Below are 26,877 nucleotides of genomic sequence, written 5' to 3' on the forward strand. Positions count from 1 at the left end.
AGTGAGAGGGGTATGTGAACATACATCAAGTAAAATTGAAAGAACTTACAAACATAAAGGTTTGGATTAAGTGTGGAAAATCTAGAATGAAGCAGACTTCTCACTTGTTGAATATGAACCACAATGCCATCAGCTGAGAAAGTAACTACAAAAAAAGAGCTATTAGGTTAGTTTTGAGAAAATTTGCTGAATTTTTTTTTGTTATATGTCCTCTGATTATATACTAAAAATTAATTTAAAATGACCCCATACTGTATAGGAAACAAATAACTCTTCTACAACTAAAGAGGTTAACAGAGTCTTGGGCATTGTCACCAAAAGCCATAGCAAATAAAAAGAGACATCACAGAGAAACTATGGTGTAAATGACTGTGGATAACATTTTTAAAGCTCAGAAGTAACATCTTGAACATCATGAGAAACACAATAGAAGTGAGTAAAATTGTTACCTAGTTTCTTATGCTCCAGAGAAAGGGGTTAACTATTGGAAAATGGAGATGGTATTGGAGATGGTAATTTTGAGACAAGCAAAAGCAGTACTATTTTTTCATATGGTGCAGGCTAAATTTAGGGATATGGTTTGACAATCTGGTAGAATATACAGAGTCCAGGTGGTTTGATGTAAATTCATGACAGCTATAGCTATATGTAATTGTGACCTTTAAAACCAAATGGTGCTTCCATGAAAATGTCCCATTGAACTTTCTGTTGGTCACAGACTATCATGTTGGGGGCCAAACGACTAGATTTCTAAGAGTGCCCTCATCTTTTTACCTCTTTTATGTATTTTTTGATGCCCATTGCTATTCAGTTTTAGATTAATTATTATAATCTCCACTAATCTTTTTAATACCATAAAATTATAATCCTAAATATACCCTTTTGTCATTTAACTTCTTTGCTTATTTCTCAGTAGTCTTACAAAGACAAATTAATTAACCAAAGCTTGCAAAACCTTGAAGATAGAAGCCTCTTAGTAAGAGTTAAGAATCTAGAGTAGCCATATTTATAATCCTCAAATCCATTTCCAATTTTTGTTTTAAGATAAAATAAAAGCTCAGTATAATAATATTACGTAGAGTAATAAAACTGTATATACTGGTTGGACCAAGTCACTTTATTTCATCTTTATAAGGCATGATCCTGCTTAAAAGCAACTACTGGGCAGAAAATCTAAGATAACAAAGGTTTTCATAATTGCTGATTTCATGGGTTCATGATAGCATAAGGTTTATAGAATACAGGGGTTATGAATATACTCAAAAATGAATAAATGCATTAATTATTAATTTTTGCAGACTTATGTTAATCATCTATTTTTATTCATTTAAATAATATTCTGTTTGAGGGACGCATGCTTGTCTCTTGAAAGAGTCAAATAGGTGTGACATTATTAATATTTTTGATAAAGAGAGATTTATGCTACTTTTTCAAAAAATAATTTCAAAAAGGAGAACAAATAAAATACTATTTTCAGTTCATTTCTTTATGCCCAGTGTAAAATTTGAGATGAATTGCAAAATTTAAGGAAAATACATTTGCTTTATTTACATGGATATTAAATACTGGATATTGCATGGATATAAAAGTACTCACTTATTTTTTATGAAGGTTCATATCTCCAATAAATGTAAATGATTTCACAAACATTACATAAAACCATAATAAATCTAATTTAATTTGGTATGATATTTTCCTCTGAAATGCACTTCACAGTTAACTTTCTTGAAACTAAATAAGGTCCACATAAAATTCATTCACCTACAAATGCTAAGATTATTACAATTTTATTCCTTTGCTAATCATGACACAGATGTTCCAATCTTCAAAGCAACTAAATGGAACTTTATTTTTAAAATTTCAATCATTATTTTCTAATTTTTGAGTGATCTAGCATAATTTTGGAATTGGAGAGAACTGAAATTATATTCCAACATTCTTATTTAGTAGTTTATATGATTTCATAAATTATTTAGCTGTCTTAAATGACAGTTCACTCTTCCATGATGTGTAAGTAGACTTCTTTAAAAGCTTGTTAAAGGGATCAGATAACTGAATTATACCTGGACCTTTATAAACCCTGTGTAAATAATGGTTAACATTAAGTTATGTATGTGAAGTTGCCTACCACTGCAATAATTATTTAAAACTAATTTTCTAAACAAAAATCACCCTTTTTTGATTCCTTAAACATAGATATAAGTGATATGTTATGTGTTCTTTGTGATACACATATACATCATCACAACATTTAATAAAAAAGATAAAACCAATGCAGGGAAGTCTCTAACCACATTGGTAACTAGACAATATATTTCTGAGCAATGCCATGATTCCTGCATTTTTGTTATGTTGAAATAATCATAGCTACTGTACTTATTGGTGTTAGGAGAATGGGATCAGCATTTTCAGTGAAGAAATAAACCCTGGCAGGAATCACCTTAACACATGATGCAAGTTAGCACTATCACTAATTAGACATTCTGGCATCATTTATGTCTCCATCTATTTTCTACTGCTATAACAGAAAACCTGAGATTGCATAATATATAAAGAACAGAAAATCTTTTTTCTCATAGTTCTAGAGGTTGGGAAATCAAAAGGCTGGCTTCTGGTGAGGGTATTCTTGCTGTATCATCCCATGATGAAAATCAAAAGGGCAATGGAATGTGTGTGAGAGTATGTGTGTGTGTATGTGTGTGTGTGTGTGTGTGTGTGTGTGTGTGTGTGTGAGAGAGAGAGAGAGAGAGAGAGAGAGAGAGAGAGAGAGAGAGAGAGAGAGAGAAACATATCAAATCCACATTTAGAGCAAACATATGATGACTAACCCACTCCTGCCATAATGGCATCCATTCAGGAGAGCAGAGTCCCCATGACATGGTCACTTCTTATTGGGCCCCATCTCCAAATACTGCAGCCTTAGGGAGTGAGTTCCATCACGTGGATGCTGGAGAACACATTCAAATCTTACCAATATACTTCATGATACAATTCATTAAAGAAAAAAAAAAGAGACCATTCCCATTTCCTTCTTCCTAAAAGCATTTAATCATGAAGAAACAACAGAGACCCCAAATATGGGACATTATACACAATAATTGGCCAATACTCTTCAAAACTTTAAGTTAATGAAAGACAAAGAGAGACAGAGGGACTGTCATAGATTAGAGGAGAAGAGAAATGATGAATAAATGCAAAGTAGTTCCTATATTGGAGCCTGAATTTTTTTTAAAAAAGGATAATTTGGGAATAACAAGCAAAATTAGAAAAAAGCCTGCAGAATAGTTAAGAGTATGGTAACTGCAGAATAGTTAAGAATATGGTACCAGTGTTAATGTCTTGGAATTAATCATTATACTGTGGATATATAGAGTATTAACATTTATGGAGCTAAGGGAATGTCTTGGAATGTTCTGGAAGCTTTTTATAATCTTAAAATCATTTCAAAGCAAAGCTTTACCCAAAACAAAACAAATAAACAAACAAAAAGAGCTATATTAGGTAACAAAACCAAGATTTCAGTCTAAATATAATTGACTCCAAGAGTCTTGACAACTACATATTCATATCTCCCTTCTATTATATTAGGTGATTCATCTCCCCTCCCGCCCATTCAGGCCTTTAATAACTGTGTTTTCTACTAGAACCATTAATATTTTCAGGCCTTCATGTTTGTGGTCCTGGTAGACATAACAATTTAATTGTTGGCACTTTGTGCCCGCCTGTGGGTCAGCTGATGGCACTGCAGACATTCCTACATGTTTGCTGAATAGAAGAAGGAAAGCAAGAGCATGAATGTCCAGGATGCCCTAGGGACAGAAAATCTACTCAATTGCCCCATCACCTGTTTCTTACCCTGCTTTGTCCTAATTTCTCTTAAAACAGAGTAGTAATGAAACAATTAGAAAGCACACAAATGCACAAGGCCAACACCACCAAAACAGAAAATCTGAGAAAAGCAAAGAGCCAGTTTCTCAAATCAAAAATACAGGGTCAGCTAGGCATGATGGCCCACTCCTATAATCTCAGCAGCTCAGGAGGCTGAGGCAGGAGGATGGTGAATTCAAAGCCAGTCTCAGCAATGTAGTGAGGTCCTAAGCAACTTAGGGAGACCCTGTCTATAAAGAAAAATATTGAAATGGCTGAGGATATGGCTCAGTGGTTAAGCACCCCTGGATACAGTCCCCAATATCCACCAACCAGAAAGCAAAACCAAAACAAAATAAACAACAACAAAAACAAAGTCCCAGGAAAGGACAGAGCACAGCACAGGTGGAGCCACACCATTTGGGTGCCACCTGAGCCTGGTGGTAAAGTGTGCTCACTTTGATCATCAATGATTGCCCAGCCTCCATTACTCAATTTTTTTTTTTGATATTAGGGTATCAGAGGCTTCCATTTTTTCAAGGACAGAGCCAGGGGTTTATTTTCTGAACTTTAAAAGCCATTTATTTTCTTTTCAAAATTTCTCATTGGTAATTACGACTTTCTATCAAAAAAAATAACTGGAATAACTTCACTTAAAAGTAATATAAATTTCCAGGTAGTTGAATGGTATAAATATAAGTGCAATCATGTGCAGTCTTATATTTCATCAGCCACAGACCATCAACACAACAGTGGTCCCCTAAGATTAAGCCATTTAACTTTGCTGTAAATACACTACAATGTTGGCACAATGACAAAATTATCTGAGGACACATTTCACAGAATAATTCCCTTTGTTCAGTGATGCATGACTGAATAGACCCATGGATGGAAAAAATGTAAATTGGTAGGTTTCTACAACAAGCAAATATTAGAAAGGATAAAACATGGGGAGGCAGGTAAGTACGGACTAGAGCATTGCAAACTTCTTTTGCTATTATTTTGTGTAAAGTAAGAACCTGCTTCCAGGTCATAAATGAGCCTCTGGGAGTCAATAATAAAATAGTGCAGTGGGCAGGATAATTAGTAATGCTTTTACCATGTAGGTTTTGAAAAGAAAAAAAAATGGAATTCTCACCAATTCTCACACTCTGGGAAGAGTCAACAGGACATGGGTCATTAATCCAGTGACTGAAAACACTGGAAACCCTAATTAAAAGATCAAAATGTTCATGGAGAAGAGCTAATCAATATGTAAACATACAGACAGGGAACTGGCTACTTCTTTCCCAAACACAGTCCATCAATGGCATTGATTTTCTGAGTTGGAGATTCTAACCTGATCAGCACTTTTTTTTCAGAGCAGAGCTAAACATTTAATCAGCCCCACCTATGGAATGACCCTCTTCAAAGGAATATTCATACAGTGGACAACAAAATGTAAACATTTTGATGTTACCTGATGCTAGCTCCTCTAGACTTGACATGAAGTGAACCCTTACCATATCTCACCTTGCATGGTTCTCAGCAAGGTGAGACTCCGTGAAAATTCTTGCCTATACTTGCAAATCATTCAAATTAGCAAGGGGAATATTTACTATCAGGCAAAGTTCAGAGAATCACTGTTCAAGAGAAAGTGCATCAGAATTTTATAAAGTTACTTCTGGATTTTTCCCACTGCTCTAGTAGCCAGGTAGTGGACTTCCCCAGGCTTCTCAAATCTGAGTGTGCAAATGAATCACTTAGGGCTCTGGTTCAAATTCAGATTCAGATGGTGAGGTGGTGGTGGTTTGAAATCCTGCATTTCTAACAAACCCTCAGGGCTGCTTACTCTTCCTCTGGCCTCTGGATTCTAAGGTTCTATGTAATATAAATGGACTTTGAAGCTCTAAAACCATTGCTTTAAGAAAACTCTGGCAAGTGTGACATGGGTTAAAAAGCTGAGTAGATTCATTTCTGGATAACATCATCTCACTTTATTTATTTGGTGGCACTTACATGGCCTGGAATTTTCCATCAAAGGAACTGAAGTGTAGAGGTACCTACTAGCCAAGCACCTTTAAAGCAATGACTTGCAAAACTTTTTTCAGCCTGAGTACACATGGGGGATGTGGCAGTTTTGTTACTTCCTTGGCCAGTGATCCTCAAACAGGGCAGAGCAGCAAAATATTCCTATGAGTTTATCATTTACAGCTTGAAAAAATCCTTTCTGTCCTCAGTCGATAATAATCTTTTCTTCAGGGAACACACTCTCTAATTTCCAGTCAGTGGCAAATGACTGTTTTAAAATTAAACATTTGCATGATGATAATTATTATGAACATCTTTAACATGGTACCGTGTGCTATTTCAATGTTGTATAAATGTTAAACCATTGAACCCTAATGATCACCTTGGGAGGCAAATGCTGTTATAATTTCCATTTGACAGATGAGGAAAGTGATGAGGAAAGAGTAAATGACATGTTCAAGGTCACATAGCTAGTAGTTGGCAAAGTAGGGACTCAAATCCAAGCACTGTGGTTCTAGGTCTCTGTGTATCAAGAGTTCAGCTAGCTACCCATCGACTGAGAAAAGGTGAGTGACATTTATCTATTGACATTTTCTCCAGAGCTCTCATGGATAACAGAGAATATATTAGATTACCTTGTATGACTCTCCATTTTTATAAAAAAGGTGTCCATCCTCCTCAAATGGAGAAATGAGATTACACTGCCATGAAATACGATGAAATCAAGTATGATTTTTTTTCTTTTTTAATAAGGTAAATTCTTATTTTGGGAAATTGATACTTTGCTAGATGCATACAAATTAATCACTGTGGATTTCATAGGCATCAATCTTCAAGGCTCCCTAAAGATCCCTCCAGGTCTAAAATTTGATTCCTGACTTCAGGAAAAGTTACAAGGGTAACTTAAATGAATAGTAACATATATCTACTTATGTATTAATGTTAAATAGATATTTGTACTAAATTCGTCATTTTAAGGTATAAAGCCCGTTTCTCTGGCACAAAGAGAAATAAAATCCACTTATTATAATCATGTTAGTTTTGTGGAAGAGAAAAAAAGACAGAGCCTTTTCCCTAAGAGGCGATCAAATAATAGTCTGGACAGAGCAAATGCATCTCAAAATTGGTAAATGACTTAAGTCTAGCAATAATAGTAAAATGAATCAGTGATAGGATTTATAAATATTTAATTACAAAGTAGTGCCATAACATCTCATTAAAATCTACTGTTATGTAGTAGGCAGGACAGACATAAATATCATAATTATTTAGTAAAAAAAAAAAAAAGAGACCTTTCTCTAGGTCTCATAGATTATAATGACCTTAAATTTGGATCTTATGGTATCTTGCTTTTGATCCCTTGTTACTTTTAAACAACTAAACTGCTTATCACTTTTGAAATTTACAGCTGTTTCCTAGGAGGTTGAAGAATAGACTGAGCTTATTAAATATTAGAAAAAAATCCATTGACGTTTATAACTATGGGAATTATCTGAGTATTTAGAGTTTGATAAGAATAAAAATATAAATAGTATTGAAAAAATATTGCATTATATTATAACAAGTACATTTCTGCTATAGATTGGGTGTGGAATGTCTCCTCAAGTGACAAAGTGACAAAGGCTTGGTACTCAGATGGGCCCTATGAGAGGTTATGGAAATTGTTAAGAGGTTGGGCCTTACTGGTAGAGAGGAATAAAGTCATTGGAGGCATGACCTCAAAGGGCATAATGGGTGGGACAAGACCACTACCCCAGATTACAACCTTTGGCTAAAGTTTGTTATTTTGGGCTGTCTGAATGGAAGGCTCCACTCAAACTTGGATGGCCATATACTCTGTTGTTACCCCAGGTTCCCTGACTACTGTAACATTAGAACCTCAACTAATTGTTGTGAACCCAAGCAATTATTTTGTTTTAAGAAACAAGTAATGGAAAAACTCAAGTTCACAACACATTTCATCATCCCATTATGAAAACAAGAAAGTTGTATACTTTCAACTGAGTCAGAGAAAGAGAACAATCCAGGGGGGACTCTTCAATGAAAGATTAGTTCCCCATCAAAATAGTATAAAAACCCCCAGGCAGAGAGCCACCCATGAGACCCTCTTTGGAACCTCTCCTGTGCTAGGAAAACTCTCCTTACTTGCTTCTAATAAATTTGCTACTGAATTCTCACCCTCCCTCATCTGCATACTTCATTCTTTGGGAGCCTGAGACAAGAACTCCCCAGTGCTCACCTGATTCTGTTACAATGGGACTCCAGGTCCTTCTTTTTCCTTGTTTTTTTTTTTTTTTCCCTAGCCTTCAGCAGATGAGCAGTGTCCCCCACTGCAGCTCCTACCATGATGTCCGGCCTCACCACAACCCCCAAACCAACTGAGTCCACCAATTATATTCAGTGCACTGAAACCATGAGGCAAACCAAACCATTCCTCTTTATAAGAATATTGTCTTAGGTATCTTGTTACAGTGATGGAAAACTGATGAACATAATTTCTTTATGTATTTAAGAATCTAATTTAACCATTAAGCTATAGAGACACATGCATATACATAAGTGATCCCAGTCCGTCACTCAATTAGAGAATAACCCGACAAACAATGGAAATGAGGCCAGGTTGATGAAAGGTGGGTGTCTTACTGGAAATGAAGCAACAGCAAGATTATTCAACCAATTAAAAATGAAAAATAAATAAAAGCAACCAACTTAGATGCTGTAAGCAGAACTCAGAGAAAAAATGTGTGGTCTAGACAATAGCTTAATAGAAATAACAAATCAAATTTTCTTTCAAGTTAATTGTTTAGAAAAATAAGCCATATCAACAGATTTTTTTGATGCATGGAAAAAAAAGTTGAAATGCTGCAATATGAGAAAATAATCAACTAATCAACTAGTCACCAGATGCAGTCAAGTTTAGCTCTCTGAACATAAGCATTATGCAAATGTAAGACCAGTGGGAATGCTAATTGAAGCAATATTTTCCTGAAGGTGTGAAAGAAAACAACTCCAGAAAACTTAACTTTTGTAATGAAGATTTATGTGTACATTCAAGAGTCAGAGAACTCCATCAAGGACAATTTAAAAAATTGAAACAACCACCAGATCCAATTTAAAAATTTGAAACAATCACCACGTCAAAATTGATACCAGTTTCATCAAACGCTTTACCTGTATTATGATAAAGAGAGTGAGACTGACGAAGAAGAGTGCTTCAAAGATTTCATTTTGCAGGTGTTCTTTATTTAAAGAATCAATCTACCCACTGACATGGAGAAAGAATAATAATAATAAAAAAATAAGCCAGAGGATGTTTATGTCTGGAAAAGAACACATCGGCAACTGCTTGGCCACAAATAGTGCATATGCATATAGATATTAATCTATATCATCTATATCAACCATGTCCATCCATCTATCTGACCATTGACTGTATACTTATATCCCATCCATTCATCCATTTCTATCTATCTCTCTGAATGACTCCCTTGACTATGTCAAATTCCTCTAGCTGCCTTCTCCACCAGGCCTCAACCTTCAGACTTATTTGGTGTCAATTTTGACATCACTCCATTTTAGCAAAAGCCTTAAGTCATTTTAGCAAGAATTCCCCTCCATCATATCTGATTACCTTCTGACAAACATTCTTTGGTTGGCCAAACTCTAGTCAGGTTTCTGAAAGTTCTGCTAGGCCCATCTGTGTACTTACACATAAAATCCAGTTTTAGCAAAAAATGCCACCAACAAAAACTCAGCTGTGTCAGTTTGCAAGAACCCACCCCCCATCCTTACCCTCAATAACTTATCAGGTTCCTTATCCTCCACTATATTTAAGGTGATGTCTGATCACCCTAGCCTGGCTTCAGCAAGAATTCCACAGGTCAGTTTAGCTGGTGTTCCCTTTACTCCTGGATGTTACTTTTTTGGTAATTTTCTGTCTACTGACCCCCACTCTCTGCTCCTTGGCTAAAAATCCCTACTTGCCCATGCTATGTTCAGAATTGAGCACAGTTCTATAGCTATACCTCTTCCCATTGTGAATAAAATTAGCACTGAGCAAAGTTAGTCTGGACTACTTTAACTACCGTCAGGCTCTGGCTTTTCTTTGACATGGTTGATCACTATTATTGTAAAGAATTAGGATTTTCAAATAAACTTGCTCTACAATATCATATTCTTCCAAGGTTTTTTAGTGTGCTTTCATAACGTATTTCATTTTTATTCTCAGGATAGCACTGGGGTAGAGGGAATCAAGACAGGCATTTTTACCCCTTACTGACAAGTTATAAAACTGAGTTGCAGAGAGGCCAGAATCCAAGATAATAAGTGTTGGAGCCAATGTCTTATCACTTCTAACCCCAGATTCCTTCTATCAGGACAGGGATAGTTCTATGGGAGCTGTGAATCAGAATGTCACTGGCAGTTTCAGAAGACATAATAATTCTAATATGTCCAACTTTGTGATCATCGATAAATTAAATAATATGGATATAGAAGCACAGAGGAAAAATCACAAAACTGTGGACTAGAAAAGATCCAGAGAGAGGAAAAGAAACAAGACCAGGCTGGTTTTCAGGTTTATAGTCAAAACTTCTAGATCTGCAACCTGATAACTGTCATGTCTTTGAATGAAGAACAAAGTACTCAAATAATTATAAGAATTTTCATATAAAATGCCTGCCTTATTGCTTGCCATATGGGAAGGACTCTTAGAAATTTTTCACTTTCCTTTCTTTACGTAGTCATACTCCTTGCTTCAATTTGTCAATTGCCAAACTAGATTTTAACATCTGCTTTTTCTGCGATAGTGATTTAAGAAATGCTATTTAAACAAAAAGAACAATGGACAGATTTAAAGGAACATAAAATAAAAATTCTGGGATGGACGTGTGTAACCTGAGTACTAAGGATTATAATTCACATTGTCAAAAGGGAAGAGAGAAAGAAACTCAATGTGTTTTGGCATGGCAGACATGTGAATAAAATGATGTCTATGATTTGCTCTGCTCTGGAAAGATAGTAATGTGGATGGGGAGACTCTGACTTTATTTCCACCCTTGTCTTTCTGCAATATTATTCCAAGGTTCCAAAAGACTGTTTGGACCACAGTTAATAGATAACAAAGATAGAGGAGGAGTTTTTCTCTAAAATATCCTGCTCCCAAGGAGACATTCTCCTACACCCTCTTCTCACCCATTCCTCGGGAGACAGTGGGGAGCTGGAGAGTCTCCTCTTGGGGGAGGTCAATTTTCCTGCTTTCTCCTGCTCACAGAGAGCTGGATTGGTTAGCTACCCCTGGGTCTTTCTCTAACCAAATCTTTTCTTGCAGCCTAATCTGTTGACAGAATGCATGCCCCTGAGCACACAAATTACATCAATTGGTGATAAGATTTGAGAAACATCCCCCTTCTTTTCCTGAGGGAAAATAATTTAAATCCTGTTTCCAGCCAAATTAGGAGAGAGCTTTGCATCAAGAATTTTGTCTATTAAGAAATGAGCAAACCTAATCAATAAAGTGGACCCATGTTGCCCATTTAACATTTTTTTTCCTGTGCTTAAGGCATTCAGTAACATCAAAGGGAAGAGTAGCTATGGTTTTGTGCACATGCTTTGTGTACGTGTGTGTGTGTGTGTGTGTGTGTGATGTGTCCAAGGGAGAGCATGTATGAGGGCCGTTCTGAGCCCTCTGGCCATGTGACTACTCTAATATTACAATTCTGTCATCATCTCTAACAACCTGATTCATTTGGAGGAAGGAATAATGAAAATGGATTAGAGAGCCAGGCAGGGCTTGAACAGTGGGGTGGTCAACCATGGAAGTATTGAAACATGGATTTCTCTGTACAACTCTGGAAGCTCAGACAAATTATTAAAGAGAAAATGTGTTTAGGAAATTTTTTTTTAAATTCTAGTAAGTAAATTTATTAAAATTTTAAGATATATAATTTATTTAAATGTAGGTTTCCAAGATTTTTATGAATAAAAAAGAAAAAAAGAAAGGAAACTAAGTCATTATATCATATTGCAAAAAATCAAAGTGTGTGTCCGTATGTGCCTGGGTGTGTTTTTGTGCTTGGGTATGCTTGTAAGTGTGCTTTGTGTGCATGTGTATGGGTACTTCTATCAGTATGACAAAGTGGGTATAGAAATGATTTATAACACTAAAACATTAGCTTCAATACACATGAAAACCCAGCCACATCAACATTTATCACAGTTCAATTCACAATAGCTAAACTATGGAATCAACCTAGGTGCCTTTCAACAGATGAATGGATTAAGAAAAATGTTGTACATACATACAATGGAATATTAGTCAGCCCTAAAGAAGAATAAAATTATGGCATTTAATGGTAAATGGATAGGGCTGGAGAATATTAAGTTAAGCTAAATAAGCCAATCCCAAAAAACCAAAGGCCAAATGTTTTCTCTGATATATGACGCTAATTCACCACAAGGGTGGGACTTAGGGAAGAATAGAGGCACTCTGGATTTGGCAGAGGAGAGTGAAGGGAGGGGAGATAATCTGAGGGTAGGAAGGAGAGTAGAATGAATCAGACATTATTACCTGATGTGCCTATAATTACACAACTGGTGTGATTATATACCATGTAAAACCCGAAGAATGAGAATTTATACTCCATTTATATGCATTATACTGTCATTGATAACTAATTACAGCAAGTTTAAAAAAATACACATGAAAAAGCAAGAAATCAAGGAACAACAATGACAGGGTAACTCAAAGAAAGGTTTCTAACAATTATATTAAAAATTAATGCATGGAATACCAGAAACATTACATTACAAGAAGAATATCCTTCTATTTCTGTTTAGGCCTGCCTTGGGATTTGAAAGCAACCATGTCACTCCCACAGGAACAAAAAGAATGAATGGATCCTCTAAATCATCATAACTCTTCCTGAGACAACCAGAAAACTGAGGTCACGAGACAACCAAAAAAAATCTATCTCAGAGAGAGAGGAAAAAATAAATCTCTTTAAGGACAGGACACACAATCTTCCTTAGTTTTGGGGAGCAGAGAACACACTGATGGCCTTATCAGTGTGTAAGAAGAGATCAGCTCACATTGTAACTGATGAACTTTCCTCTGCCTGTAGCTATCACCCACAGTGACTGACACCCAGACGAGACTGCATCATAGAATCCCCACGTGGACAACTAAACATTCAAACTCCAGGAAGTGTGTTTTACACTAATAGGCACTGTCTTATAATGGGAAGGCAGCCAATTATAACAAATTCTGGGTTGGAATTGTTCTAATCTTATCTTTCTCATTTTTTTAAAAATTTTTCTTTTAAAGATCTGCTCTAAATCACACAGTGATTCATTTCTGAATCTATCATCTTGCCTGGGGTTGCCTGGCCAAAAAATAAATAAACAAATAAATGTGCTCTACATTGAAAGTTCTATGACTCATCAGGGAGAACTAGAGTTAATTTCCATTTAACTCTTTCAAGCTGATCTCCTAGCAGAGGAATATCTGTATATAAACAATGATGTCTATTGCCAATTTTTTTTATATTGAACACTTATGAAATCAATGCCTTTCTAAATAACTTCAACCACTGGCTCCATTAACTCTACCTTTATATCAATAATGATAATAGCATCCAGGAGGCTAAATTCCCTTTGTTTTCACTTGAAGCCATACTAAACTGAAGATGATGTGCCAAAGGAAACTTGAAAATGCTAAATTAGGCATCTAATAAAAAATGATGACCAAATGCATTCCATGATCAAAATGTGACCAATTTTACACACACATTTTGAGCCAGGGCTTGACCATCTGCATGACCATCCCAACTTCACCACTTACCAGCTGGACATTTGGGTAGGTTCTCTGACATTGCCAAGACTTAGTTCTCAGATCCGCAGTAACTAAATGTTAGTAATCTTTAAAACACAGGATTATTGCAGAGATTGAAAAAGGCTGGCACACAGGATAGGATATCTATTACTGTGTAAGGTCAGGAGATATCTTGGCTGGTATGAATATTTCCTTTTATCTCTGCTTAACAGATGCCAAAGCAGTTACTCAGAATAGCTAAATCATTTATTGAAGGAAACAAGGCCAGTAAATAAGGGGCCCAGGCTTACAATGATCATATTAATGCCTCCCAGATTTTAGTCTTTCCCTTTATATTGAACTTTTTCACTTAAACCTATTATTTAGTCTACATATGTTATTTAAATCACTAATGATTTTGGTTAAATCTTTTCCAAAACCAAGAACAGTAAACCCACATCAAATGGAAGCCAACCAAAGTCAAGTCATTTTTTTTAACCTTTATTTGATTTATTTATTTTTATGTGGTGCTGAGAATCGAACTCAGGGCCTTGCACATGCTAAGCAAGTGCTATACCACTGAGCCACAATCCCAGCCCCTAAAGTCAAGTAATGTTTAAAAATAGTTCCATTGACTCATGAATTATAAAATTAAAAATAATAGAAGGTGAACTTTAATTTTGAATCCCTGATTAAAGGTTGCTTCAACTAATGGTGGCAATACAAAACAATCCTCTTATTGTCTTTAATATTTTTATGCAGTTATTGATGTATATTACAGTTACAGAACTGAAAACACTTGGAAAATGATCACACAGACCAGGCCATGTACCAATTCATATGCCAATTAATCCAACAAACTTTGTAGTGGAACAAAAGAAACCCTAATGCCAAACACTTACTGCAGCTTGCCGATGAGTATTGGAGAGTATTCCATGAATCTTCACTTTGTCTTTCTCCATTTGGTCTATGTTCACCCACAAATCCCGGCTTGCAGAGTCAGATGGGCCATATATCCGAGATATATAGTAATTGTGATCTGTATCCTCCTGAAGAATAAAGAAGAATTTATATCAAGAACTGAAATGTTGTTCCTAAAATTCTCTTTAAAAATTCTATTGATATTAGTAGTTTTAGTAGTCTTCAAAAGAGCAAAATACTATTTAATCATAAAGAAAGTGAATTAAGATGATGAAAATAATATACAAAAAATTAGCCATCCTCTTTAGGAGTCACTGTTAAGTAATAAAACTTACAGCCGAATATATTTTCTGTGTATGGCTGTCCTTTCTACCACAATAATATTGAATCTGATTGCTGCCGAAACAAAGGACATCTTTATTAGAAATATTTACTAGAAGTCTGAGCTATAATTACTATTGAATGACAACAAATTGAATTTTTTTTCTTTAAAAATAAGCTTATAGCAAGGCCTGTGTTCAGTTAATAGCTCTAAAAAATTAAAAAATATGCATTTCCCTTTAATCTGGGTTATTAATTTCTCTTCTTATTTGGATCCTCATTATTAGCATCACCATGGTGTCTTTCAAAGCTTTTATTTTTTTGTTTCCCACTCAATAAAGCGATTAAAATGTTTAAAAAAGTAATTTTGATGAGGAACATCCAGAACAAATCATACAATTCTTGGCTAATTATGATTGCATTTTTTTAACCATAAAAACACAATTGTGCTTATCAATTTGAGAAGTCCCTAAACAGAATACACCTTAAGACATTTGGATAAATGTAAGAAAAATGTTGATTGAATTGAACGACTATGATTTGAATAATAAAGATTGGGATATCAATTCTTCCCAATGCATTTATTAAGTGCTAATGAAATAAATTACAAGTATTTTTGAAATTTGATCTAAAGAAAAATCCTATATACATTATCAGAAGTCATCTTATATATATGTATATCATTATATATATATATATATATACACTATATATATATACATATGTAAATAATATCATTGACTACAGAAAGGAAAAGAATATTCTACATAGTATTCTAAAGGGATTTTTGCCTCTTAACTAAAATAAATCATAGGACCCCAATGCAAAGGTGGAGAACAGTGATTAGATGTTAACAGAGAGGGAACTTTTTTCTTCCTTGATAATATTTATAGGTAAACCTCCAACCAGACTTTGGGTATTGCATTCAAATGTTGTGTATGCCCACATGGAAGAAAAAGAAAGTCAGCAGAGAAAGAAGAAAAAATATGAGAAGAGAGCAGGAATAGGATGCCAGGCATCCCAAGGGTGCTTCCAAATCTTCGTGGGCTTTCAATTCCTGCCTTTTAGAACATCATGGCAGACTCTAATCCTTTGGGTTCTGTGAGACAAAGAGCATGGCATTTTATGCCTCCATATTCAGCCCTCCTTGCTGTCCTGTGCTTCACCACTGGAACATCAGGTTTGAATAACAAAAAAGGTGGGCACCTTCCTTGATATGAACACACACCACTTTGCACAAATTGTGAAATTCCAGAGAGGTGCTGTTTGGCTCAGATATTCAGAAAAGCCATACACCAGCCATCCACCCAAATGTGATATTTTAGCACTGCTAAATTATTCAAAACATGTCTTGTTCTTTTTTAGGAGTAATAGTATTTAAAGAGTTGTCAAAAGCCATTCTGGACACAAAGATTTTTATTATCTATTTGAAAGCAAACTATTTCTAATACCAAAGAATATAAAACAAAACACTACTGTGATAGGCCCAGTTGCCAATTCATTTAAGAAACCAACTGCTACTGAAAGTAGATGGCACAGTAGGTAATGAAAATCCCATCAATTCATGTTTCTCAAAAATGCCTGGAAATGTGCAGCTATAGAGAAACAGAAGACCATAAACCAAAGATACACAAGGCAAGTCATCTGTCAATCAGGCTACTTGATTTCGACTGCAAATGATCTCTTCTCTCATGGGTACTGTCCTATTCATTTCATATGCATGGATACATAAAAGTTCTTAGATAAAGTTATTTAACACTGAATTGACTAGCTACCTCTTCAAGAGTGCTCCATAATCAATAAGGTGAAATGCGAATTTGAATGGTTCTTGCCAGGTGTTAATAAACACATTACATTCTTACAAGAATGATTTCACAAAAAATATATATTTCACTATAAAATAATACCTATTTTTTTTACTTGGAATGCTGTAATAGGGCATTGATTTTTTAAATTCTTCTAGTTTGTTATATATGAAAGCAGAATGCATTGCAGTTCACATTACACATAGAGACCACAATTTTTCATATATCTGGTTGTATATAAAGTATATTCATATAATTTGTGTCCTCATACATGTACTTAGGGTAATGATATCCACCTCATTCCATAATCTTTTTATCCCCATGCCCCCCTCCCTTCCTCTCCCATTCCTTTACACTAACTAGAGTTCCTATAATACTCCCATGCTCCCCCTCCTAACCCCACTATGAATCCTCCTCCTTGTATCAGAGGAAACATTTGGCATCTGGTTTTTTGGGGTTGGATAATGTCACTTAGCGCTATATTTTCCAACTCTGCCCATTTACATGCAAATGCCATGATGTTATTCTCTTTTATTGCTGAGTAATATTCCATTGTGTATATTACCACAATTTCTTTATCCATTCATCTACTGAAAGGCATCTAGGTTGGTTCCATAGTTCAGCTATTGTGAATTGTGCTGCTATAAATATTGAGATGGCTGTGTCCCTGTAGTATGTTGTTTTTAAGTCCTTTGGGTATAGACCAAGGAGAGGGATAGCTGGATCAAATGATGATTCCATTCTAAGCTTTCCAAGGAATCCCCCTACTGCTTTCCATATTGGCTGCACCAATTTGCAGTCCCACCAGCAGTGTATGAGTGTGCTTTTTTCCCCACATCCTTGCCAACATTTATTGTTGTGTTCTTAATAGTTGCCATTGTAACTGGAAAGAGATGAAAACTTAGAGTAGTCTTGATTTGCATTTCTCTAATTGCTATAGATGTTGAACATTTTTAATTTATTTGTTGATTGACATAGAAATCAGCAAGTCCCAAGTAAATCCAATGTAAAATTTTGGATACTACAGAATTTTCTGGTGAGGTTTCTCATAGATTTCATAGAGAAATCCTACAGGTATCTAGGAAGACAAATCAAATTGTGAATAGAGAGAAAACAACATAACATTCAGGGAAAATAATGTCTATAGATCTCAGAAAATGAAATTGTGACTTGAAGAATTTTTTGCTCAATGAAATTGTAACTTAAGAATAAAGGCAATAGATTTCTGATACATCCAAATTCACAGTAAATATATCAGAAATTAGAACTTCTTGAATGTGTAGTAGCTGCTTACACAATCAAGTAAACTCAGGGACTAATCAAATTACCTATCATAGAAATTCTGCAGAACCATTGTCTGTAGACAACGTTGTCTACAGATGGGAACAGAGAAGCTAAGGTAAATCATCTAATGGCGAGCACTGATTCCATGAAAATTAAATTAAGAGAAATAGGTAATTTAGTTATTCTGATTCTGAATCAGAATACAGTTTCAATCCACAATAAAAATATAGAAATAATAGAAATATGATTATCTAATGTTTCATAGCAGATAATAGATAAACTTAAAGTTATAGATATATCATTTTTTGTTTTTTTTTTAACTTTTATTGTTGGTTGTTCAAAACATTACAAAGTTCTTGACATATCATATTTCACACATTTGATTCAAGTGGGTTATGAGCTCGCATTTTTACCCTGTATACAGATTGCAGAATCACATCGGTTACACATCCACTGATTTACATATTGCCATACTAGTGTCTGTTGTATTCTGCTGCCTTTCCTATCCTCTACTATCCCCCCTGCTCTCCCCTCCCCTCCCATCTTCTCTCTCTACCCCACCTACTGTAATTCATTTCTCTCTCTTGTTTTTTCCCCTTTCCCCTCACTTCCTCTTGTATGTAATTTTGTATAACAATGAGGGTCTCCTTCCATTTCCATGCAATTTCCCTTCTTTCTCCCTTTCCCTCTCACCTCCCGTCCCTATTTAATATTAATCTTCTTCTCATGCTCTTCCTCCCTACTCTGTTCTTAGTTGCTCTCCTTATATCAAAGAAGACATTTGGCACTTGTTTTTTTAGGGATTGGCTAGCTTCACTTAGCATCATCTGCTCTAATGCCATCCATTTCCCTGCAAATGCCATGATTTTGACATTTTTTAATGCAGAGTAATACTCCATTGTGTATAAATGCAACATTTTTTTTATCCATTCATCTATTGAAGGGCATCTAGGTTGAGTCCACAGTCTAGCTATTGTGAATTGTGCTGCTATGAACATCAATGTAGCAGTGTCTCTGTAGTCTGCTCTTTTAAGGTCTTTAGGAAATAGACCGAGAAGGGGAATAGCTGGGTCAAATGGCGGTTTCATTCCCAGCTTTCCAAGAAATCTCCATACTGCTTTCCAAATTTCCAAATTGGCCGCACCAATTTGCAGTCCCACCAGCAATGTACAAGTGTACCCTTTTCCCCACATCCTCACCAGCACTTGTTGTTGTTTGACTTCATAATGGCTGCCAATCTTACTGGAGTGAGATGGTATCTTAGGGTGGTTTTGATTTGCATTTCTCTGACTGCTAGAGATGGTGAGCATTTTTTCATGTACTTATTGATTGATTGTATGTCCTCCTCTGAGAAGAGTCTGTTCAGGTCTTTAACCCATTTGTTGATTGGGTTATTTGTTTTCTTATTGTTTAATTTTTTGAGTTCTTTGTATACTCGGGATATTAGGGCTCTATCTGAAGTGTGAGGAGTAAAGATTTGTTCCCAGGATGTAGGCTCCCTATTTACCTCTCTTATTGTTTCTCTTACTGAGAAAAAAATTTTAGTTTGAGTAAGTCCCATTTGTTGATTCTAGTTATTAACTCTTGTGCTATGGGTGTCCTATTGAGGGATTTGGAGCCTGACCCCACAATATATAGATCAGAGCCAACTTTTTCTTCTATCAGACACAGTGTCTCTGATTTGATATAAAGCTCCTTGATCCACTTTGAGTTAACTTTTGTGCATGGCGAGAGAAAGGGATTCAGTTTCATTTTGTTGCATATGGATTTCCAGTTTTCCCAGCACCATTTGTTGAAGATGCTATCCTTCCTCCATTGCATGCTTTTAGCCCCTTTATCAATTATAAGAAAGTTGTAATTCTGTGGATTGGTCTCTGTGTCCTCTATTCTGTACCATTGGTCTATCCGCCTGTTTTGGTACCAGTACCATGCTGTTTTTGTTACTACTGCTCTGTAGTACAGTTTGAAGTCTGGTATCACTATACTGCCTGATTCACACTCCCTGCTTAGAATTGTTTTTGCTATTCTGGGTCTTTTATTTTTCCATATGAATTTCATGATTGCTTTTTCTATTTCTACAAGAAATGCCATTGGGATTTTGATTGGCATTGCATTAAACCTATAGAGAACTTTTGGTAATATCACCATTTTGATGATGTTATTTCTGCCTATCCATGAACAGGGTATATTTTTCCATCTTCTAAGGTCTTCTTCTATTTCTCTCTTTAGGGTTCTGTAGTTTTCATTGTATAAGTATTTCACCTCTTTTGTTAGGTGATTCCCAAGTGTTTTTTTTTTTTTTTGAGGATATTGTGAATGGAGTGGTTGTCCTCATTTCCATTTCAGAAGATTTGTCACTGATATACAGGAATGCCTTTGATTTATGCGTGTTGGTTTTATATCCTGCCACTTTGCTGAATTCATTTATTAGCTCTAGTAATTTCTTTTTAGACCCTTTTGGGTATGCTAGGTATAGAATCATGTCATCTGCAAATAGTGTTAATTTAAGTTCTTCTTTTCCTATTTTTATGCCTTTAATTTCTTTCGTCTGTCTAATTGCTCTGGCCAGTCTTTCGAGAACTATGTTGAACAGAAGTGGTGAGAGAGGGCATCCCTGTCTTGTTCCAGATTTTAGAGGGAATGCCTTCAATTTTTCTCTGTTCAAAATGATGCTGGCCTGTGGCTTATCATAGATTGCTTTTACAATATTTATAATATGTTCCTGTTATCCCTAGTTTTTCTAGAGTTTTGAACATAAAAGGATGCTGTACTTTGTCGAATGCTTCTTCTGCATCTATGGAGATGATCATATGGTTCTTATCTTTAAGTCTATTGATGTGGTGAATAACATTTATTGATTTCTGTATATTGAACCAGCCTTGCATCCCAGGGATGAATCCTACTTGATCATGGTGCACAATTTTTTTGATATGTTTTTGTATCTGATTTGCCAGAATTTTATTGAGGATTTTTTCATGTAGGTTCATTAGAGATATTGGTCTGTAGTTTTCTTTCTTTGAAGTGTCTTTGTCTGGTTTAGGAATCAGGGTGATGTTGGCCTCGTAGAATGAATTTGGAAGTTCTTCCTCTTTTCCTATTTCCTAAAATAGCTTGAAAAGTATTGGTATTGGTTCTTCTTTAAAGGTTTTGTAAAACTCTGCTGTATACCCATCTGGTCCTGGGCTTTTCTTAGTTGGTAATCTTTTGATGGCTTCTTCTATTACCTCAATTGATATTGGTCTGTTTAGGTTGTGTATATCCTCCTGACTTAATCTGGGCAGATCATATGACTTAAGTAATTCATTGATGCCTTCACTATCTTCTATTTTATTGGAGTATAAGTATTCAAAATAATTTCGAATTATTTTCTGTATTTCTGAAGTGTCTGTTGTGATATTGCCTTTTTCATCCCGTATGCTAGTAATTTGAGTTATCTCTCTTCTTCTCTTCTTTTGCATGGCTAAGGGTCTGTTGATCTTATTTATGTTTTCAAAGAACCAACTTTTAGTTTTGTCAATTTTTTCAATTGTTTCTTTTGTTTTGATTTCATAGATTTCAGCTCTGATTTTAATTATTTCTTGCCTTCTACTTCTTTTGCTGTTGTTTTGCTCTTCTTTTTCTAGGATTTTGAGATAAAGTTTGAGATCATTTATTTGTTGGTTTTTTCTTTTTTTAAGGAATGAAATCCAAGCAATGAATTTTCCTCTTAGAACTGCTTTCATTGTGTCAGATAGATTCCGATATGTTGTGTCTGTGTTTTCATTTATCTCTAAGAATTTTTTAATTTCCTCCTTGATGTCTTCTATAACCCATTGATCATTCAGCAACCTATTGTTCATTCTCCAAGTGATGCATGATTTTTCCTCCCTTCTTTTATCGTTGATTTCCAGTTTCATTACATTATGATCAGATAGGATGCATCGTATTTTCTCTACTCCTTTATAAGTTCTAAGAGTTGCCTTGTGACATAATATATGATCTATTTTTGAGAAGGATCCATGTGCTGCTGAGAAAAAAGTGTAACTGCTTGATGTTGGGTGGTATATTCTATATATGTCAATTAAGTCTAGGTTATTAATTGTATTATTGAGTTCTATAGTTTATTTATTCAACTTTTGTTTGGAAGATCTGTCCAGGGGTGAGAGAGGTGTGTTGAAGTCTCCATAATTATTGTATGGTGGTGTATTAGACTCTTGAACTTGATTAGAGTGTGTTTGATGAACATAGCTACACCATTGTTTGGGGCATATATATTTATGATTGTTATGTCTTGTTGGTGTATGGTTCCCTAGAGCAGTATGTAGTGTCCCTCTTTATCCCTTTTGATTAACTTTGGCTTGAAATCTATTTTATTTGATATGAGTATGGACACTCCTGTTTGTTTCCTAAGTCCATATGAGTGGTATGATTTTTCCCAACCTTTCACCTTCAGTCTATGTATGTCTTTTCCTATCAAATGAGTCTCCTGTAGGCAGCATATTGTTGGATCTTTTTTTTTTTTTGATCCATTCTACTAGCTCCTGTCTCTTAATTGGTGAGTTTAAGCCTTTAACATTTAGGGTTATTATTGAGATATGGATTGTTCTTCCAGCCATATTTGTTTATTTACGTTACTTAACGTGGTTTGTTTTTCCTCTTTGATTGTTTTTTCCATTTACTTTACTACCTCCCACTGTTGGTTTTCATTATTATTTTCCATTTCCTCTTCCTGTAATGTTTTGCCGAGGATGTTTTGAAGAGATGGATTTCTAGCGGCAAATTCTTTTAACTTTTGTTTATCGTGGAAGGTTGTAATTTTATCTTCCATCCTGAAGCTTAATTTCACTGGATACACAATTCATGGTTGGAACCCATTTTGTTTCAGCGTTTGAAATATGTTGTTCCAGGATCTTCTAGCTTTTAGAGTCTGTGTTGAGAGATCAGCTGTTATCCTGATTGGTTTACCCCTAAATGTAATCTGCTTCCTTTCTCTTGTAGCTTTTAAAATTCTCTCATTATTCTGTATGTTGGGCATCTTCATTATAATGTGTTGAGGTGTGGATCTCTTCTGATTTTGCACATTCGGCATCCTGTAGGCTTTTAGGATTTGGGATTCTGTGTCATTCTTCAAGTCTGGGAAGTTTTCTCCTATTATTTCATTGAACAGATTGCTCATTCCTTTGGTTTGGACCTCTATACCTTCCGGTATCCCAGTGACGCTTAAGTTTGGTCTCTTTATGGTATCCCATATTTCTTGGATGTTCTGCTCATGGTTTCTTAACAGTCTTACTGAGCTGTCTATGTTCTTTCAAGTTGAAATACTTTGTCTTCATTGTCTGATGTTCCATCTTCTAAGTGTTCTACTCTGCTGGTAGTATTCTCATTTGAGTTTTTAAGTTGGTTTATTGCTTCCTGCATTTCTAGGATTTCTGTTTGTTTGTTTTTAATAACCTCTATCTCCCTGTATAGTTGATCTTTTGCTTCTTGGATTTGTTTATGTAATTCCTTGTCGAAGTGATATTTCTTTGTCTGATTTTGCTGTCTAATGTCTTCCTTGAGACTCCAGATGATCTGAAGCATGTATATTCTGAATTCTTTATCTGACTGCAGATATTACCTCTTCTAAAGTTGAGTTGACCTGCATTGCTTGTGGTCCTTTCTTACCTTGTCTTTTGATACTGCTCGCGTTTCTTTCTGCTTGGTGAAAAGGTTGAGTTATTGAATTCTCCCATATATTTATATTGCTCTCATATATTTGCAAAGTCTCCCTTTTGTGGAGGAAGACAATGTTAACAGTTCTCAATATCAATAGTACATCATCTAAGCACACATTTTCCTTATTACTACATTTATAGCTAGACTCTATGTCTACAAATGTTGGTTTCGATTATCGTTTACAAATATAGTCATTAGTTTCATGAAAGGCATACCATATCTGATAGCTTGAAGAAAACTGAATTTCAGGTGTACAATGTTATGTTTATGGGGAAAGGAGTGAGAGTATGGGGTTAATCTAACTTAGTAACTTTGGAGAGCCCTAACCAATAGATGGGTAATTTATTAAAGAATGTATAGATTCAAATTCCTATCTGTATTTATAAGATTACCCTTCTTATGAGTAGTAAAATTTAGGGGGTCGCAAGTGGGATAGAGGGAGTAAGAGGGAAGAAAACAAATGACAAGGAAAGGGAGAGAAAAAAGAGAGCAGGAAAAAGAAAATACGAGAAAGAAGAAAAGAAATAAAAAGGGGGATTGGAGGTGGGGCATATGCAATTCCTCTATAGTATATTATTCTGGTGATTCAGTTGTTAAAGACCTTTTTCGTGTACAATTTTTGGTTTCACATATGTTGAGGTTGCAAAGACCTGAGGGGGAGGGTTAGAGGAGACTGGGTGAATGGCTGAAAAGAGAGAGAGAAAAGAGAAAAAGAAAAAAAGAGGAAAAAAAAATGTCTCTCAGAACTCTGTTTTCATTTCTTCCAGTTGGTGGCGTTGTCTATTCCTAGCTTGAGTCTCTGGGTTCAGGATGGTGTTGTAGTCAGTGTGAGAGGACTTGAACTTCCACCTGTGGCCTCTCTACTCTTATTCTCTGAGATGTAAACCAGGTGTCTGATCCGATGCAGAACCGCACTGGTAGTCAAGCCAATCAACCAGTTGGTGGATTTTAAGGGTGGGTGGGATTTTCCAAGATGAGTTCCATCAGTTTTTCTCATAAGGTGTTTGATGAGGTGGGGGTGTTGGGGAAACCTTATGTTTGTCAAGAGCTCGGTCAGGTGACTGCATGGGCAGGCAGCAGGGCCCCTCCTCCAGTTGGAGAGGTCTGTCCACTGAAGCGGCGGGAGGCTGGGCTCCTCCAGCTGGGGAGGTCTGTCTACCATGCAGGCGAGTCACTGGGCCTGTTCACCAGTTCGCAGTTCTGCCTACCATGCAGGCGCAGGCGTTGGCTGTGCCCCCTCCTCCAATTGGGGAGATCTGTCTATCATGCTGGAGGGCCGCTGGGCCTGTTCTCCAGGTCTCAGGTCTGCCTACCATTCAGGCGCAGGCAGAGGTTGGGCCTTTCCTCCAATTGGGGTGATCTGTCTTCTGCCTCTTCTCTGGGAAGCGCCATCTGCCTACCTTGCAGGTGGCAGCTGTGCCCCTCTTCCAATAGGGGTGATCTGTCTACTGTGCTGGAGGGCCGCTGGGACTGTTTTTCAGGTTGCAGGTCTGAGAAATATCATTTTTAAAGTAACAAATTCAAAGGCTTAATTTTTAACATAAGAGGCAAAAGTCTGAAATTAATGGCCTGTGGGTTCCATATATGCCACCAAAAACTAGGAGAAAAATATTAAATTCATTAATTTTCTTAAATATGGTTCTCATGGTATAATCCTAATTTATAAAATTATTTCTTTCCACATAAGAATACATATTTTATTCATCTCTATATGTATGTATATATGTGTATATAGAAAGAGATGTATAAATATATATTTGTGTGTGTGTGTGCATATTTATGTGTGTGTATATATATACACACACACACACATTTCCTCTCTGATTGTAAAAATATATATCAGATATATACTATATACTGATTGGTAATTTTTAAGAGATGGGATTTAGAGGAAAATTCCCACAATCTATATTATTTGAATTTTTTATAATAAAACAATTACATACAACCATTTTATTTTTCATTTTCTTCATATAAAGCTTTAGAAAATATTTGAAGATGCACAAAGGTATCAATTGTCAGTTCTCAAAAACAAACCACGAATGGTATCCAGAGGCCTTAGGACACATGCTGTGTACAGCCAATAGTACTTTGGAATTTTTATGACAGGGAATTTGGTGAGTTCTTATACAAGAATCTTTTAATAAACTAGATACTCAACATAGGGTTTCAGAATTAAAAACTTAAAATTACCATGAATAATGGAAGATATACAAATTTCCATTAAATCTTTTTCTTAAATTATTTGTTTCAACAAATTAACTAATGTACAGTCTAATCATTTGTACTACTTGCTGTCAATGAAATTCAGTATTAATAGAAACATAGGGAAATATTCATTTAATCTAATATTGGAGACAGAAATTGAAATCTGAGTCTTTTTTTTTTTTTTGTACTGGGGATTGAACCCAGGGATGCTTTACCACTGACTACACCTTTAACTCTTTACATTTTTTTATTTTGAGACAAGGTCTTGCTAAGTTGCTTAGGATGTCACTAAGTTGCTGAGGCTGCCTTGAACAATGTGATCCTCCTGCCTCAGTTTCCCAAGTCATTGGGATTACAGGCATGCATCATTGCACCCAGCTGAAATTTGAATCTAAGATGATTCTATGTTGCAAGCAATTTATGGAAGCATTGTCATAACATCTCTTTTCTTTGTTTGCCTACTTTATGTAGAAATCATTAATTTCACATGTCTGAGACACATAGTTTTAGTGAGAAGCATTGTGATAGAATGCATAGGAGGTAATTCTTTTAAATTACTCAATAGTACTGCTGGATCTCAGTGATGCTTATCACCAAGAAACTCCTTATGAGTTGCTCATTCTTTCCCTTCAGTTATCACCCCAGTATAATCTGCTGACTTATTTCTAAGGCCTATTTCAGGGATCTCAACAATAGGCTGTAGACTGAGGGCAGCTACATTCTAACAAATTTGTGAGTTGGTAAGGGAAGGTGGGGAAGTGCTTGCTGGGAGGACATGGCCATAGTGACTAAAGACATTACATTTGCAGGCAGGTAACTGACCTCTTGTTCTCACAGGATTGGTCACTAATAAGTTCTGTCACTTTAGTGGAGTCAATTATACATTTGGTTCATTTTAGTATAAACTTTCCTACACACTGAATTTTTTTCTCCCTGAGAGAAAACCATAAAGAAAGA

At 35.6% G+C, this 26,877-nt stretch overlaps 1 protein-coding gene across 2 annotated transcripts in view; it reads right to left on the minus strand.

Annotated features, from left to right (window-relative positions):
* The window catches only part of Plxdc2 (plexin domain containing 2), a 421,355-nt gene that overhangs the window by 195,549 nt on the left and 198,929 nt on the right, over positions 1 to 26,877 (minus strand). For both annotated transcript variants that reach the window (XM_078023341.1, XM_005325782.5), the window contains one exon: positions 14,590 to 14,736. In XM_078023341.1, coding sequence (XP_077879467.1) covers positions 14,590 to 14,736 — 147 coding nt within the window. The remainder of the gene's footprint in view (positions 1 to 14,589; positions 14,737 to 26,877) is intronic.

The sequence above is a fragment of the Ictidomys tridecemlineatus genome, chromosome 10 (assembly GCF_052094955.1).
Source record: "Ictidomys tridecemlineatus isolate mIctTri1 chromosome 10, mIctTri1.hap1, whole genome shotgun sequence".
NCBI classification, from domain to species: Eukaryota; Metazoa; Chordata; class Mammalia; order Rodentia; family Sciuridae; genus Ictidomys; species Ictidomys tridecemlineatus.